The 14,200-nt window shown below is 35.7% G+C and overlaps 1 protein-coding gene across 2 annotated transcripts in view; it reads right to left on the bottom strand.

Annotated features, from left to right (window-relative positions):
- Positions 1-14,200, bottom strand: part of LOC139694392 (uncharacterized) — a 39,184-nt gene that overhangs the window by 6,437 nt on the left and 18,547 nt on the right. For both annotated transcript variants that reach the window (XM_071592922.1, XM_071592923.1), the window contains exons 4-11: positions 13,919-14,157; positions 13,430-13,697; positions 12,091-12,452; positions 11,524-11,678; positions 10,681-10,862; positions 7,123-7,234; positions 6,467-6,649; positions 4,466-4,564 (exon numbers count right to left, since the gene is read on the bottom strand). In XM_071592922.1, coding sequence (XP_071449023.1) covers positions 4,466-4,564; positions 6,467-6,649; positions 7,123-7,234; positions 10,681-10,862; positions 11,524-11,678; positions 12,091-12,452; positions 13,430-13,697; positions 13,919-14,157 — 1,600 coding nt within the window. The remainder of the gene's footprint in view (positions 1-4,465; positions 4,565-6,466; positions 6,650-7,122; positions 7,235-10,680; positions 10,863-11,523; positions 11,679-12,090; positions 12,453-13,429; positions 13,698-13,918; positions 14,158-14,200) is intronic.

Here is a 14,200-nt window from a genome sequence, read left to right as displayed (position 1 = left end):
CATCTATGCCATGACCAGACCCTATGCAATGTCATAACCAAGAAACCACCATTTTTTAAATTTCGTTTTATCTTTCTTCGACCAACGACTTTCACTTCCAAAAACCCCCTGGCCCTACGCAGCCACCCCTCTGCTTGAGGGTAAACAAATTCAATGGTTCCAAGTAGCCATCTGCCCCTAGCCCCCCACCCCCCATAAACCCAGACCAGACCCAATGCGTGCTCATAGGCAAGCCACCACCACCTCTTCTTTCTTTAACCGAATTAGCCACGACCATAGCCTTTGAGTCCCAGAAAACCTGATTTCCTCCCCACCTTCAACTTCCCCCTTCTACTCTGTCCGACGAGTATATATTCAACAGCTGTGTGTGTAACTTGTACCTGATGATGCTGTAAGTTGGAGAAACGTGCTGTACCATGAAATAAAGTCTGTGGAAAATTACAACCTCATTTAATATGGATATCAACCAATTCCACACAGTGAAGCCTGAAAGCATAAAGTATATTTCTCTTTAGTGTTTGAAAACTTATTAGGTATTTTTTATGTGGATGCTAGTAGTAGTAATAGTTGTTCTGAGGGGGGGATAGACAGCTGAGGTAATTTGCATAATTAGGGATAGGCAGGCAACTGAGTAGATCGGAGGTTCAAAGAATCAGGAAAGGGTAGATAGATACAAAGTGTTCGCATTAACCTACCCTTTAGAAAAGGTGCCAAGGGGTCCACAGTTTAACATCAGCATACTTCACTTGACATGCTCTATACATGGCACTTCTGAAAACATTTGTCACACTAGGATTCACACCCAGGTCCTACAAGTGGGAAGCCAGTACAAAAGGCACCACAGTAACCTGATCCTCTATGTAGTTCATTCCTCATCATTTCACAAGCCAACAATTTCACCAAAGTCTATTTTGAAATAGTTTCAGTTTTTGCCAGGTTCTGCATGCACAATGGCTCATGACAAACATGAACTGATCTCACAACTAAAAGGAATATTGTTCCATCTGGGAATTCCCAACTTACATAGATTATTAATTTAAATTCCAGACTTTTTAAAAACATTCAGCCCTTTTCTATTGTTCTTTCAAATATTTTTCAGAAATTGAGAAATTTCTGACTTTTTCGTATAATTTAATCCATGTTTACTCTGTGTAATTAATTGTGCGTTGACATAGGAATGAGCCAAATTTAGTTAACTGACATGCAGAATAAACCCATTTGCCATACTTCCTCACATTACAGATGTGCATCCTGTTTCTGAGGAACAAAATAAAGGAGCAATCTAAAAAACCTATCTGAGCATTGATGGAAATAATAAGTTTATATGGAAGGAAATGGATTTATATTTTGTTTCAGTATTTTTGAGCCATTATGGAACATGAGAAAATTGTGCAACATCATCCATTGCATTATAATGTAAAAATGACCAACAAATAGCAAAATCACTGATACAGCCATCTCTAATTTCAAATTGCTATGTGGTAAAAAATAGTTTGCAATCTACTAAAAAAAGCAATTAACATACACCTGTGTACACTATATTTTTTTACTGGCTTTCAAATCTTCACAATTTGTATCATTAGTCTCTCTCATTCAACTAGTATTTAGCAATGAAGACCATAACTTCTACACCTATTTATTTTTGGAACTTCTAATAGGCTTTTTCCTGGAATTGCACAATATTAACACTGTCAAACCCTTGAAATCTCAGACCTTCGAAGACTCCAATCACAAAAGGAGAGAGAAAACAATACTTTCTTGCGGGGTATCAAGATGAGAAAATAAGCGAGCATGACTCATTGTTCAGAGAAGGGGGATGCTTAAGTATTACAGCTACTGCCCAATGACCTTGAGCTGCCACTATGATGCATATTCCTTCCCAGCACCTTTCTCTAGGCTCTAGGCTTGACATGGGAGGCAGAAGAGATGGGGTCTTAAAGAGCTCTTCTTCCAAGGTCCCTTCCAACAAATGCTGGGATAACTGAGGAAAGTGAACTAACGCAAAGATTTGCACCATTATTTTCAGTGGTGACTTCAGAGAAAAAAGCTGTGAGTGGTATATTTCCATATGCTACTGTTTATAATATGTACTGATGGTAAGCAAATGAAATGGAGAGAAAGAATGAAATCAACTTTTAAAAGCAGAATTAGGTAACTTGTTTTGTGATTTTATCATTAAATTGCTGAGTTTTATTAGGTCGCATAATATAATCCTTTCTTGTCAATGTGCATCAAGCATTTAGTATTTCATAAACATTTATTTACTGACCCAAGTATTTTATAGTGGTAAAATACAGAACGAGCCCAATATCAATATTCAGAAAACTCCTCCAAAGGGCATTTTTTGCCAGATGAAAAATAGTTGAAAATTTTTATGGGTTCCTATACATGCCTTGGTGTCACATTATTTTATACCCTTGCCAGAACTCTTGACCGTGCATGTGAGACAAAATTCTTCCTGGAGAACAGTACCATACAATAATAATAAATATTTATTCCTTTTAGTAACACTAGAGACATAGTTGTTTAGCAGGAAGAGAGCTGGTCTAATGACTGGAGGGTCCAGGTTCGAATCCCGGGGAAGCCTCAGGGCACCCTCAGATTCACCCAAGCTGAGTGATTTTTTAGGTACCTGATATTCTTGGGCAACCATAGGTGGCCCAGCACAGGGAAAGGAACTGCCCCCCTGACCCTGATGTGTACATTTCACATGCTATTAGGGCTAGTTTTAGTTGAGCTATGAAAGAAGAAGACCTCACCCATTAAATCAGCCTTTGGGTTGATGACTATGGTTGGTTAGTGATACTATTATTCAACTTTTATTTAAGATTGAGATGATGTTGTTTGTACGTCACATTCTACATTTTCTTTTACGCACATGAAATCAGCACACTTAGAAACAATAAGTAGTGATGAAAGCAAAATAATATTCTATTATGCATTCAACAGTGACTACAAGGAGAAATGGTTTTAATGTTTACCCTAATATAATTTTCTTTCCAAAATTTTGATTAATTTTTTTAATGATAATAACAGAGGATACAGATTCAAAATGAAACTTCTACTGCCAGACCGAGAATTAGTACAATAGAAGTTCATAGATACAGATTCCATATTAGGTTGAAAACAGTACGCAAATTATGAAAACCATGCATTCAATAACAATAGCAAATAATACTTTAAGTGAAATAACCTCATTCAAGTTTCTACACTATACAGGGATGAATAAAAGTTTCAGAGTTGTAAGAAAGCTGAGAGAGGCATAACCAAATTTATCTCTACCTATGAGGGGGGCCTAAAAATAACCAGAATTAAAATGAAGTATGCATGCACTTACTGTGCAGTAACACATATTGCCCCTAGGTGTTGTTCATGTGCAGTTTCCAGGACCAGTCTTACATGTAGCATATTTTTAGTCAGATGAAAAGATTATATATGGCCAAATTTTTGGCAAAGTTTACAAACAAGTGTGGCAATGTTGTAATGGTTGAACAAAAGGAACAAAGAGGTTGCCATGTTGTTTTCTTTCAAGGCAAACTGCAGCTGAAACCTATTTCTATGTCTCAGCAAACCCTTAAGGACAAATTTGCAGGTAAATATTAAGTTTATGAATGGTTATTTAAAAAATCAATCAAAGACAAACAATGATCTCGCCACCCGTCAGCCAAGAGAAACAATGAAAACATTGCCAAAGTTCATTGGTAATCAGCATAGACCATTTACCAAATTTCAGAGGAGGCAAATTTTCCAAATTTGTACCTCGAGTACGCTAACAGAACAGCAATCATACTGAACTTTGCCAGTAATGTGAAAGAGACAGTTCTTTACAGCAAGCACTTTTTTCAAAAGTAGTATCTTGAGATCTGCCATAGTGTCACTAATTAACGTCACTACAGCTGTGGTCCTGAATTTACATAAATAACAGTAAAGTCAATGGGAACACCCAACTTCAACACAACCCAAGAAAGCTCATCATGTCCGGTCAAATATTAAGAAAATCTTGAATTGTTTCTTTGATATGATGGTGAGTATGCTCCAAGAATGTGTCCCTCCTGAGCACTCAGTGACCCAAAATTTTCATCATGAGAAGATTGTGCAAGAGTGTGCAGCAAGAACAGATGGAAGTGCAGGGCAAAGGAGACTGGTGGCTACCCCAATCATGTTCTTCAACCAGAATGCACATTGATAATGCACATTCTGAGTAAATAACTCTAGAATAGCCCCAGCAATGGAACAAAATTGGAGCAAGTAGTTTGATTCAGATGGGGAATACTATGAAGAAGACAGGTATAGATGAATATTATACATGAAAAATTATATTAATTAAAAAATTCTGGTTTTTTTGAGTCTCCCATCATGTATTTCATGTCACTAATTGCATCAACTACCTAGGCAAGCTTTTAACTAAGTCATACATTAATAGGCAAATCTCTATATGTACATAAACCATAAAAGTGAAACTCACCTCAAGCATGTCCTTTGTCCTTTTTGCATCTACATTTGTTTCTGAATCCTTGTTTAAACCCTCTTGGTACTGCTTACAATTGACACCATCATGAATTGCCTGTATATAAAAAAATTTGAATGTTTAAGTTGCTGTAATGTACATAAGTCTGCAGGTATACATGTCCATGTAAAATACAATCATATACTTTACCGAATTTATTATTTATGGAAGGATATGATAGTATTATAACTTTCTTTGGCGATTGAAATCCCTCCAAAAATAATATTCCCATTCAGCCAAAATAGTAGATTTTTTTTACTGTTTAACATAATTTATAATAAAAATTATTCTTTATTATAAATGTGGCACATGCCTCTAATAACAATAGCACAATGCCAGTACATAATAGCAAAGACAATACGGAATTAGAGAATAAAAGGAAAAGTAGTAGCGTTTTCCTAATATTAATTAAAAGTTGTCTGAAAAACAACATATACAGGAAAGCATTCGATCAATAATAGCAAGTATGGTAGCTCGTTTCAACCTATACTGAATAATGGATTCATTCTGAGATATGCCAAAAATGAAACAAATAATATTGAAAGAGAGGGATTATGTAGAATATTATTTAAGCAATTATATAATCTACATGGACTGTTTGTAATAATGCATCCATTAAAACTAGTTTTTAAAAAAGAAATCCACCCACAACAGAGAATGAAGTGAAGATAAATCGCAGGTAGAGCAGCAAATGATTGGTATGGAGAAAAAGAGAACATGACATTCTTAGGTTTTTTGGAATGCTCTTTCCCCTATGGTAAGGGTAAGAGATACCACTTACTCACTATTGCTATAAATTAAGCATTTTATAGGCTTCAGAGAGAATAGACACACTGAGTATATTTGCTTCGCCCACAAAATGACAGAAAAATTATCAAAAGACTGGAATCTCAAATAATAGACTAATGTCTATTTAAAAATAGGAAGAAAATAAAAACAAAATTAAATACAATGATAACTCAATCGTGCAGTAAATATTTTGAAAATAATACCTCTGGTGGGCTGCATTGTGCATATTTGTGGCTAACTTCTTAGTGACAATCATTTTCATTAATCCAGGAAAATATATTCTTTACTACTCATTCGAAGAGCTACAATTATAATAATGATATCATGTCTGTTTCGAAGGATAGACAGCCTAAGTAAACTCCTTTTTCAAATTCAGAACAGCATACTCTAATGTTCATGGTGCAGCGTCAAATGTAGGTGCTTGTTGAGGGTGGATTGTCCCCCTTGCTAGCTCCCTCCGAGACACATAAATGTCCATATCACAGGACTAAGTCATTTTAAGCACTGGTTAAACTAAATATACCTATGCTACTGCATGCCCTTCCATTCAACATTCTACAATGTATACATATTCATCCTCAAATAGGAGAAGTTTTTATGGGAGGCGATCGACAGGCAAGTGACAGCTTTGCGCTCAACTTGGAATCATATAACACAGAGCTTAGTCAACTTGTCAAAGAAGGCCTATAGGGTAGATACTTTGGGACATAGTCATGGAATGCACCACACATTCTACCTAAAAATTTACATAAATTAAAAATACAAAAACATGTTTTAGATGCTCATAAACATCCGAGGTATATGTTGAAATTGAACACTAAAAGTAAATACGATAGTCATCTACTTTACCCTTATTGAGTGTGGCCAGATTTCATATGTTTCCAGTAGTCATAAAGAATACAGCAGCAAAAATGTTAACTATCAATTCTATGAAGTTTCTTTTCATTAAAAATGTGAACATATTAGGCTTGGAGAAATTAAAAAAAAAACACAAATAAGGAGTAAAGAGTGTGGGAAAAGTGACTTGTCCTGATGCCTATTTTTAATATTTCCCAATTCTTCCAAACTGAAAAAGTACCCTGTATTTCCAAATATTTTCCCTGGTTTAAAATTTACTGGGTTGTTTAACAAAATACAGAAAATGTTACACAATTAAAATATTCATATTACCTGACATGTGAGGCAATTGGTCCTCCTGCACACAGGGCAAGGAAATACATTAATATTGTCCTCAAGGACGCACCACCCTTTGCAGTCAGGAGTTTTACAGTGAAATGCTTGGGCTCCCATTCTCTTTTCTGCAAGAGCCATTGAGCGAGCCAACAGCTGCTCATAAACCTCTGCTGGAACCAACTAAAATGAAAAACATTATCATTCAAATTTCAAAGAAAGAGTGGGAGATGCCGCAACAGTAACTTAAAAATTATAATTCAAATAAATGTATGGTCGGAAGAAAAACTGAATCACAGACAGAGATTCAATCTCAATGTTTTTAAACTTCAAAATGTAAAAGAAAGAAAACTATTGCACAAAAATTAGTATTTTACTTAATTCAGTTATAAAATGATATTTCACATGAATCTCAACTGGAAATGATCTTATTAATTACCAACATTACACTCCATTTATAAGCATTGATAAAATATATGCTTTTTAAAGTTTTCATGCAATGATTTATCAAGTGGCAACTAAATGTATCCTCTCATTATTACTGCCACAGTAGATAGATATGAATATATATCTAACATATAGTCTAGAATAGAGAAGCATTTTTTTCCACATATTATGCAAACAAAAATATTTTATACTTATTTAAAGACACTTACTGCACGAATCTCCCTATCCTGAAGGGTGCTATCACAGGCATAGTCATCATCACGATATGGACACTTAACTTCTGCTTCCTCACTGAATTGAATTGTGTTGACTAGACAAGGACTGAGTATACATGTAAAAAAGAGGTAAGATTTAACTTTAACAATTAACAGCAAATTAAATTCATAATAAAACATACATAGCAATGTCAAGATATTGGTCGAATTACACCTTTTGATTTTGAATATTGAACTTGAATATCTTATCTGGCCTTGAATATTAAATAAAATATTGAATGATGCTGGAGTTAGTTAGTATTTAGGGGAGGCAACCGACATCAAAGGTCATTTGCACCATAGGGGATGGACAGGAAAGGATGAAGGGCGGAGAGAAACCCAACGACGGCATTAGCCTTCTCTTAACGAAAGGCGCCAAGGGGTCCACAGTTTAATGTCCCATCTGACGGATGGTGTACTCACTCAAAGTGCCCTCCACAAAGCACCTCAAGCAGGGATCGAGATACCACTGAAAAATATTCAACACCGCCAGGATTTGAACCTGGGCCCTTAGGATAGGAAGCTAGTACGATAGCCACCGCACCATCTCGATCCCCGAATAATGCTGGAATATAATTTTTCAGCTTTCAGATACATAATATAGTTTCAGTTCAGCTTTATATCAGAGATGAAAAATCATACTATGCATAATTCTTATTGGTTCCAAGCATGGCATCATTTGGTAGTGGTTGATACCAATATAATTATCTCTAGCAATCTATGGTCGATATCTTGATATCAACCAGTGCAGGCAGTCTAAGACCTACTATCATTACAACAACTTTCCTATAAAATTATTCCAACATATTCCAAGTAAGGTCTACTGCCAAGAAGCAGCATAAGGTTCAAAAGTGTAATTGAGAAATGGTTGTACACCAACCAACAGTACTCGAGTACTTCGAGCTGGACTTGGAATCCATTGCATGTAATTTAATTCCACAAGCCTTCAAGAAGTGTTAAGTCCAAAACAGTAGGCTAAATGAGATGTGAAGGTCATGGGAAACTTTTGCATTATACCATGCATACGAGGCATCGCCATAATAAGGAATAGGTGATGTGTGCAGTAAATTTATTTAACGATCATTCTGAATTGTAATTTTATCAAATTTTGAAGCGTCGGAAAAAACAAATATTTCTAGACAGCTCTCTTGTAAAAAAAAATTAGGTAAGTATCATAAATAATTAATAATTTATTTTGATTCTTTTTTTGCTTTTGTAAATCAAGTTCACATTCCTGGTTACTTTATTCCACCATAGAAGAAAAGGTGAACGTGAGCCACAATTCTAAACATTGTACACATAATTTTCTATGAATAAACCTTGTACATAATTTATTTTTTTGGAATGGAATGCATTAACGTATTTACATTAATTAATATGCAAAAAGTTGTTGCACTAAACGAGTGTTTCAATTTACAAGAAAGATCGTGGAACAGATTATGCTTGTATTATGAGGTTCCACTGTATTCCCAAATAAATAGCAAATTTATACAATGCACTGCATTTAATTTTAAAACACATGTAGAGCTACAACGAAACAACATTCGTTGGGTTATGTTGATGTCACCCCTCTGCAAATGCATGTATACGAGGGTCATCCGGAAAGTAGTACCCGTTCGTGCCGCATGAAGTGCTGACGACGCGAGTAGCCGCTGGACGAGGTCAGATAGCTTCAGTGGCTTGTCTGCCTTCTCTGAGCCAAGTTGCGTGACGCTAGCATTGCCTGTGTTGTTTCTGTGATTGTTTACAATGTTTAAAAAAATTGAGAACGCCGCCAGTTGTGAAGTGAGGGCAGTGATTAAATTCCTCAATGCAAGAAACGTTCGCCCATGTGATATTCATCGCCAATTAAAGGAGGTGTATGGAGACAATGTAATGGACGAGTCGTCTGTTCGGCGGTGGTGTCGCAACTTCAACATGGGGAGGGGGAACACACACGACGATGAGCGTTCGGGGAGACCGTCTGTCATTACAGACCAACTGGTGAGCTCAGTTGACGAATTCGTGAGGAACGATCGGCGCGTCACAATTGATGACATCTGTGAGCATTTTCCCAATGTTTCTCGAACAATTGTTCATGAAATTGTTAAACACCATCTGCATTATGCAAAAATTTGTGCAAGATGGGTCCCTCGCGTATCTCAATGAGCTGGCGGCGAAGGACTATGCAGCAGGAATACAGAAACTTGTCACACGTTATGACAAATGCCTTAATTTGCTTGGAGATTATGTTGAGAAGTAGTTTAAAGTATCCTCTTTCAAATAAAATTTTTTATGTTTGTTAATATTTACTTTTGTGTCTTTATTTCACGAACGGGTACTACTTTCCGGATGACCCTCGTACGTCGAACCTCTCCCAATAAGCTCAAAGACTCTACAGGCATTCAACTTTAAGCAGTATGAAAGTGGCATATAGGCAGAGAAAATGGTTGCTTTTAATACAAATTTTGATAATATCAAATAAGAACAGAAACTAAGTGTTGCATTAAAAGTTAAAATGATAAAAACCTCATGAGATTTAAAGAGAGAAGATTGTCATAGAGCATTTAAATTTGAATTTGAGAATTACGTTGAGGAACATGGAAACAAGGCAGCTAAAAGGCATTTGACCCAGTGATGTTGAATTTCTGGGATTCTACGATGAACAAACATTGACATGTGTGTAGCTGCTAATTTTTTAATGTAATAATTCAATTTTTTAAATATTAGGTGTTAACATCAAAATACTTGGATCCTTTTCAGTCTGATCCAAATATTTTTCAAAAATTCTAACCTTAGAAATCAGGGTAGGTCTTATGGGCCAGAAAATATGGTATTTAAACATGCTGTCCCCAATATATCCCTTAGTATGTACAGTACTGACTATTATACGATCATGCATTCGGACTTGCTTTTCTTACTGGCAGTCAATAAGAAAAGCTTTTTGCAGAAAACTAACTACTTTTATACCAAAAGCAAAATACAAATAAAAATCCTGGTCCAGGTTTTACAGAAAAATATGCACTCAAATGTAGAAAATGAAAATATACATAACACCCTCATTACTTATACATCTTGTAGTCATTAGAATCAAAAGTTAACATTTCCTAAAATTTCTTTACTTGCAGCAGTTAGTTTAGCAAATACTAACATTAAACATTATATGTATTACTTCTACACAGTTCAAACTACTGGCTAAAAGCCTAAAAAAAACCTTGGTAATCTTTAACGTAATTACATGAAAATTTTGAATTGCATAAGGAATGGATAATTTTGAATTGCTTTCCATAAGTCTGCTATCAAATCCTTTTATTTGAACAAAATCAGATTTAGTTTAAATACTAGAGCCATATTCAAACAACTAATTTAATGCTTAAGCAAAGTGCTGGGGCCAATTTCTGCCAGCATTGTCATCAAGACAAGAGCTTGTGAAACATACCTGTCAGGCATTAATTCTATATTTTCCTGCAATATATATATGCAATTCTACTTTTTATAAAATTTAGAGGCATGGATGAAAAAGATATTTCTTACCGACAAAATGAGTGAAGGCAGTCTCGCAAAGTTACTCCCTCATTATCAACCACATCCACAAAGCAAACTGGACATGCAAAATCCTCAGCATTTGGCACAAGTTCCGAACGTTCCAAGGTTAGAAGTCGTTCATAATCACGTCTTTTTTCCTCCTCTTCCTGTTTTTTAGCTTCTTCTGGATCCTAAATCATTTAATTAAAATTACTTTAGCCACTAGTAACACTATGAGAGCACATATTTCATCAATATACAATTTTATTAGTATTGTAGTCCTGGTAGTATTAATACTAGTAATAATTCCATTATTTTTATTCATGTCTCATAAGATTTGTATAAATAAATGTAAGACAGTGCACAAACTTTTGGCATAGAACATCCTCTATTATAATTTGAATACAGAGACTCGAAATTATCCTTTGGATAGGTTTCCCAAGAAATGGAAGACGTGAACCTTCTAAAGAATGAGCTACATATGCGTGAGAATTTCATAGTGTAATAATAACTAACCTTGACCAGGAATTGCTTTCATTTGAGTGCCTTCACCAATTGAATTAAGCTACTGAGGTGTCCTCTTACACACTCAACTTCTTAGCTCAATGCCAAGGGCCCCTGTTTGAATCCCATTCAAAGTAATTATTATTACACAGCGAAATTCTTGTCTTTGTGTACACATCAACAGGTGAATACTTTAAAGCAACTCTTATGGCATTTTAATTACTCCTTTGAATTTGTGATGCACAGGAAATGTATTTATTCTAAATATCCTGTATGTATCAATTGGAAATAAGGATTTTAGAGATATTATATTTTAAAAAAAAACAAAAACTTTATAAAAATACTAACCATTTGTTTTCTTTCTTTTTCCAGCCTTTCAGCTTCTGCTTTGCCTGCTTTGTATTCTGATGGTGGACGGTAATTGGGAGGTCTCTCAGAGGCACAGGCAGCACAGCCAGGTCTGGTTGGTGGGTTCACCAAAGTACATAAGGGGCATTTCCATCCTAGATAAAATAAAAACATTACTAATTTAGCTTCAATCATGTGCTTCATCAGCTTCAACGGTCACTTATCAACTAAAAAGATGCTGGGGAGAAAATAGAGATTGGCCAACTCCAGATACATATATGATAATTTTCTACATTACAAGTAAGTCTAGTAATTTTTTAATGCAATAAAGTATATTTAAACTGGTAAACATGTGAACAGTAAATATATTAGGTAATCTTGAAAGTCAATTACATCACAATATCCAATTATATTGTCATAGGAAAATAATGGCTCTCGTGAACACGAATATGACAAGTTTAAAATAAAATAAAACAAGTTTCTTCGGAGTATTGCTTCAAGCAGTGTACATCAGTCATAAAAAAAAACCTAAAAAATACGTAATTTTCAAATTCTTATGAACAGTACCTAATTGAAGTGTTCCAGTTTTTTCCACCAATGATTGCTCTGATTGTTTTGAAACTTGCTGCTTAACATTTGAGCCACTTGGGTCTAACCCTGCTGCACCTTCAATTTCTTCATCATCTTCTTCCTCTTCTTCTTCTTCATCATCTTCCTCCTCCTCCTCTTCTTCTTCCTCTTCCACTTCCACCTCTACTTCTTCAGTCTCTTCTACCTCTTCTTCCTCCTCATATTCCTCAGCCTCTTCCTCACTCTCTTCATCTGCTGTAATCAGTCTCACACCATCTTGTGGATTGTAAACTGGATGGCCAGTTGTCTCAACCTGGGCCTCCCTTCTTGCCAGATTTTGTTCAACCTGAATTGGTTGCCTGAAAGACAAGGAATTTATCATGAATCACAAAGAACTATGAACTGGTCCTACAAGTTTAAATTCTTTTCATTATTTTCTCAGGCTTGACTATAACTTTGCTGTTTATGCACTCACAAAATGGTTTTTATGAAAAGTATCGGGAAAATTTTCAGGGGAAAATAGATTTCTTTCAGATAGCACAACAATTCCTTAAAATTCTTCAAAGTATATCCCTTAAGTGTTGACACATTTTTCAGTAGCTTTTCTATGACTCAAAGGCTCCCTGGTAGGTGGATTCTGGAAGGTTCTTAAGGGTATGCATGCAAGCTTCTTTGACGGCACTTAGGATCCCATGGTGGTAGCCTTTGAGGCACTTTTGAGAATAGGAAATAGTCTGCTGGTGCCAAGTCGGAACTGTAAGGGTATTGAGGAATCATCATGATGCTGCTGCAAAAGGTATGACTGAGGACAAGAAAAGTTTCCACACCAAGAAAGCCATAAGAAGCAGGCACTTAAGCCAGTCTCTGCATTCCTTACAATAGCCCAATAAATGAGGGCAATCTATCAGTAAAAATAACTATTAGCTAGAAGCAGTATCGACCTCATCATCAGGAAATGGTTTACAATGCCAGTACATATAGTTAACTTTTCTAACGTTATGACAGAAGGATAATTGCCACACCAGAGAAAATCAGATGAGAAGCAATGGAAATAGAGGCAGAGGTGCAGAAGAATGAAGAAAATAAAATAGATCCAAAAATTCAATAATTGAGATATCTTTCAAAGACCATTTGAGGAAAGAAATATAGGGAAGATTCAGCAACAAACAAGATGAGGGAAACTAATTGAACACATTCTGAGGCGAAATAATTTCTAAAAGGCAGAATTCACGGGCCCATGAAGATGAAACATATCTGTTTTCAGATGTCATCAAAACAGATAATTTACTGAACACTATTTCAAATATAAATAGTTTAAGAAGTGTAAACAACTCACATAGGTTGCTCAACTTCTTCTGGGTCTGAGTCGCTGTCTGAGCAATAGCTGTATCGATCTTCCTCAAAGTTATAGTACCAGCCTCTACCTCTGGGCATGTCATCTAAGGGGCGTGCAATTATTCTTTCCTCTGGAGCCGTCGGAGCTGGCAATACTTCCTCTTTCATCCCATCCACTTCAACATGGTCACTTTCTTCACCCTTTTCAGAGACTTTACTGGATCTACTCTCCTTAGATGAAGCATTTCCAGAAGCACTTGCTTCTAAATCTGAAATAAGTACAACACAATATTTTTAACAAAATCAGAAAAAAACAACTCCACAAACATATATAATTACTCTTTTGCAAAAATAAAAGCTTCATTCCTTTCATTAATTAATTGATTAATTTAATTAATATGAAGCATCAAGTGAATCTAACCACAACCTTTATAATATGGCACAATCAAAATTAAGACCACGAAGTTGGACAGTAAAACAACATGCTTACCAGCTGGTGCAACCAGATAAAGGAAGACTGGTGTGCCATTACTTGTCACATCATGCTGCAGCAGAGTTAATTCATCATTGGAAGCAAGCCTTCGTCCAATTATCCAGCGTTGCACACCAGTAGGGATTTCAAAGTCTTGCTCAACACGTGCCTTTAGCTCTCCCACAGTCATTGAAGGACTCACCACTACTGGTATAGGGCCCAGGTGTGAAACTTTATCTTCTACATACATATCTATGCTGTAAATACAATTAATTGCAGGCTAATTGAAATGGTGATAAA

Source organism: Hetaerina americana, unplaced genomic scaffold (genome assembly GCF_022747635.1).
Source record: "Hetaerina americana unplaced genomic scaffold, ioHetAmer1.1.p SCAF_5, whole genome shotgun sequence".
In the NCBI taxonomy this organism is placed as follows: Eukaryota; Metazoa; Arthropoda; class Insecta; order Odonata; family Calopterygidae; genus Hetaerina; species Hetaerina americana.
Note: the sequence above shows the minus strand (reverse complement) of the source record. Positions and strands in the feature narration are given on the sequence as shown.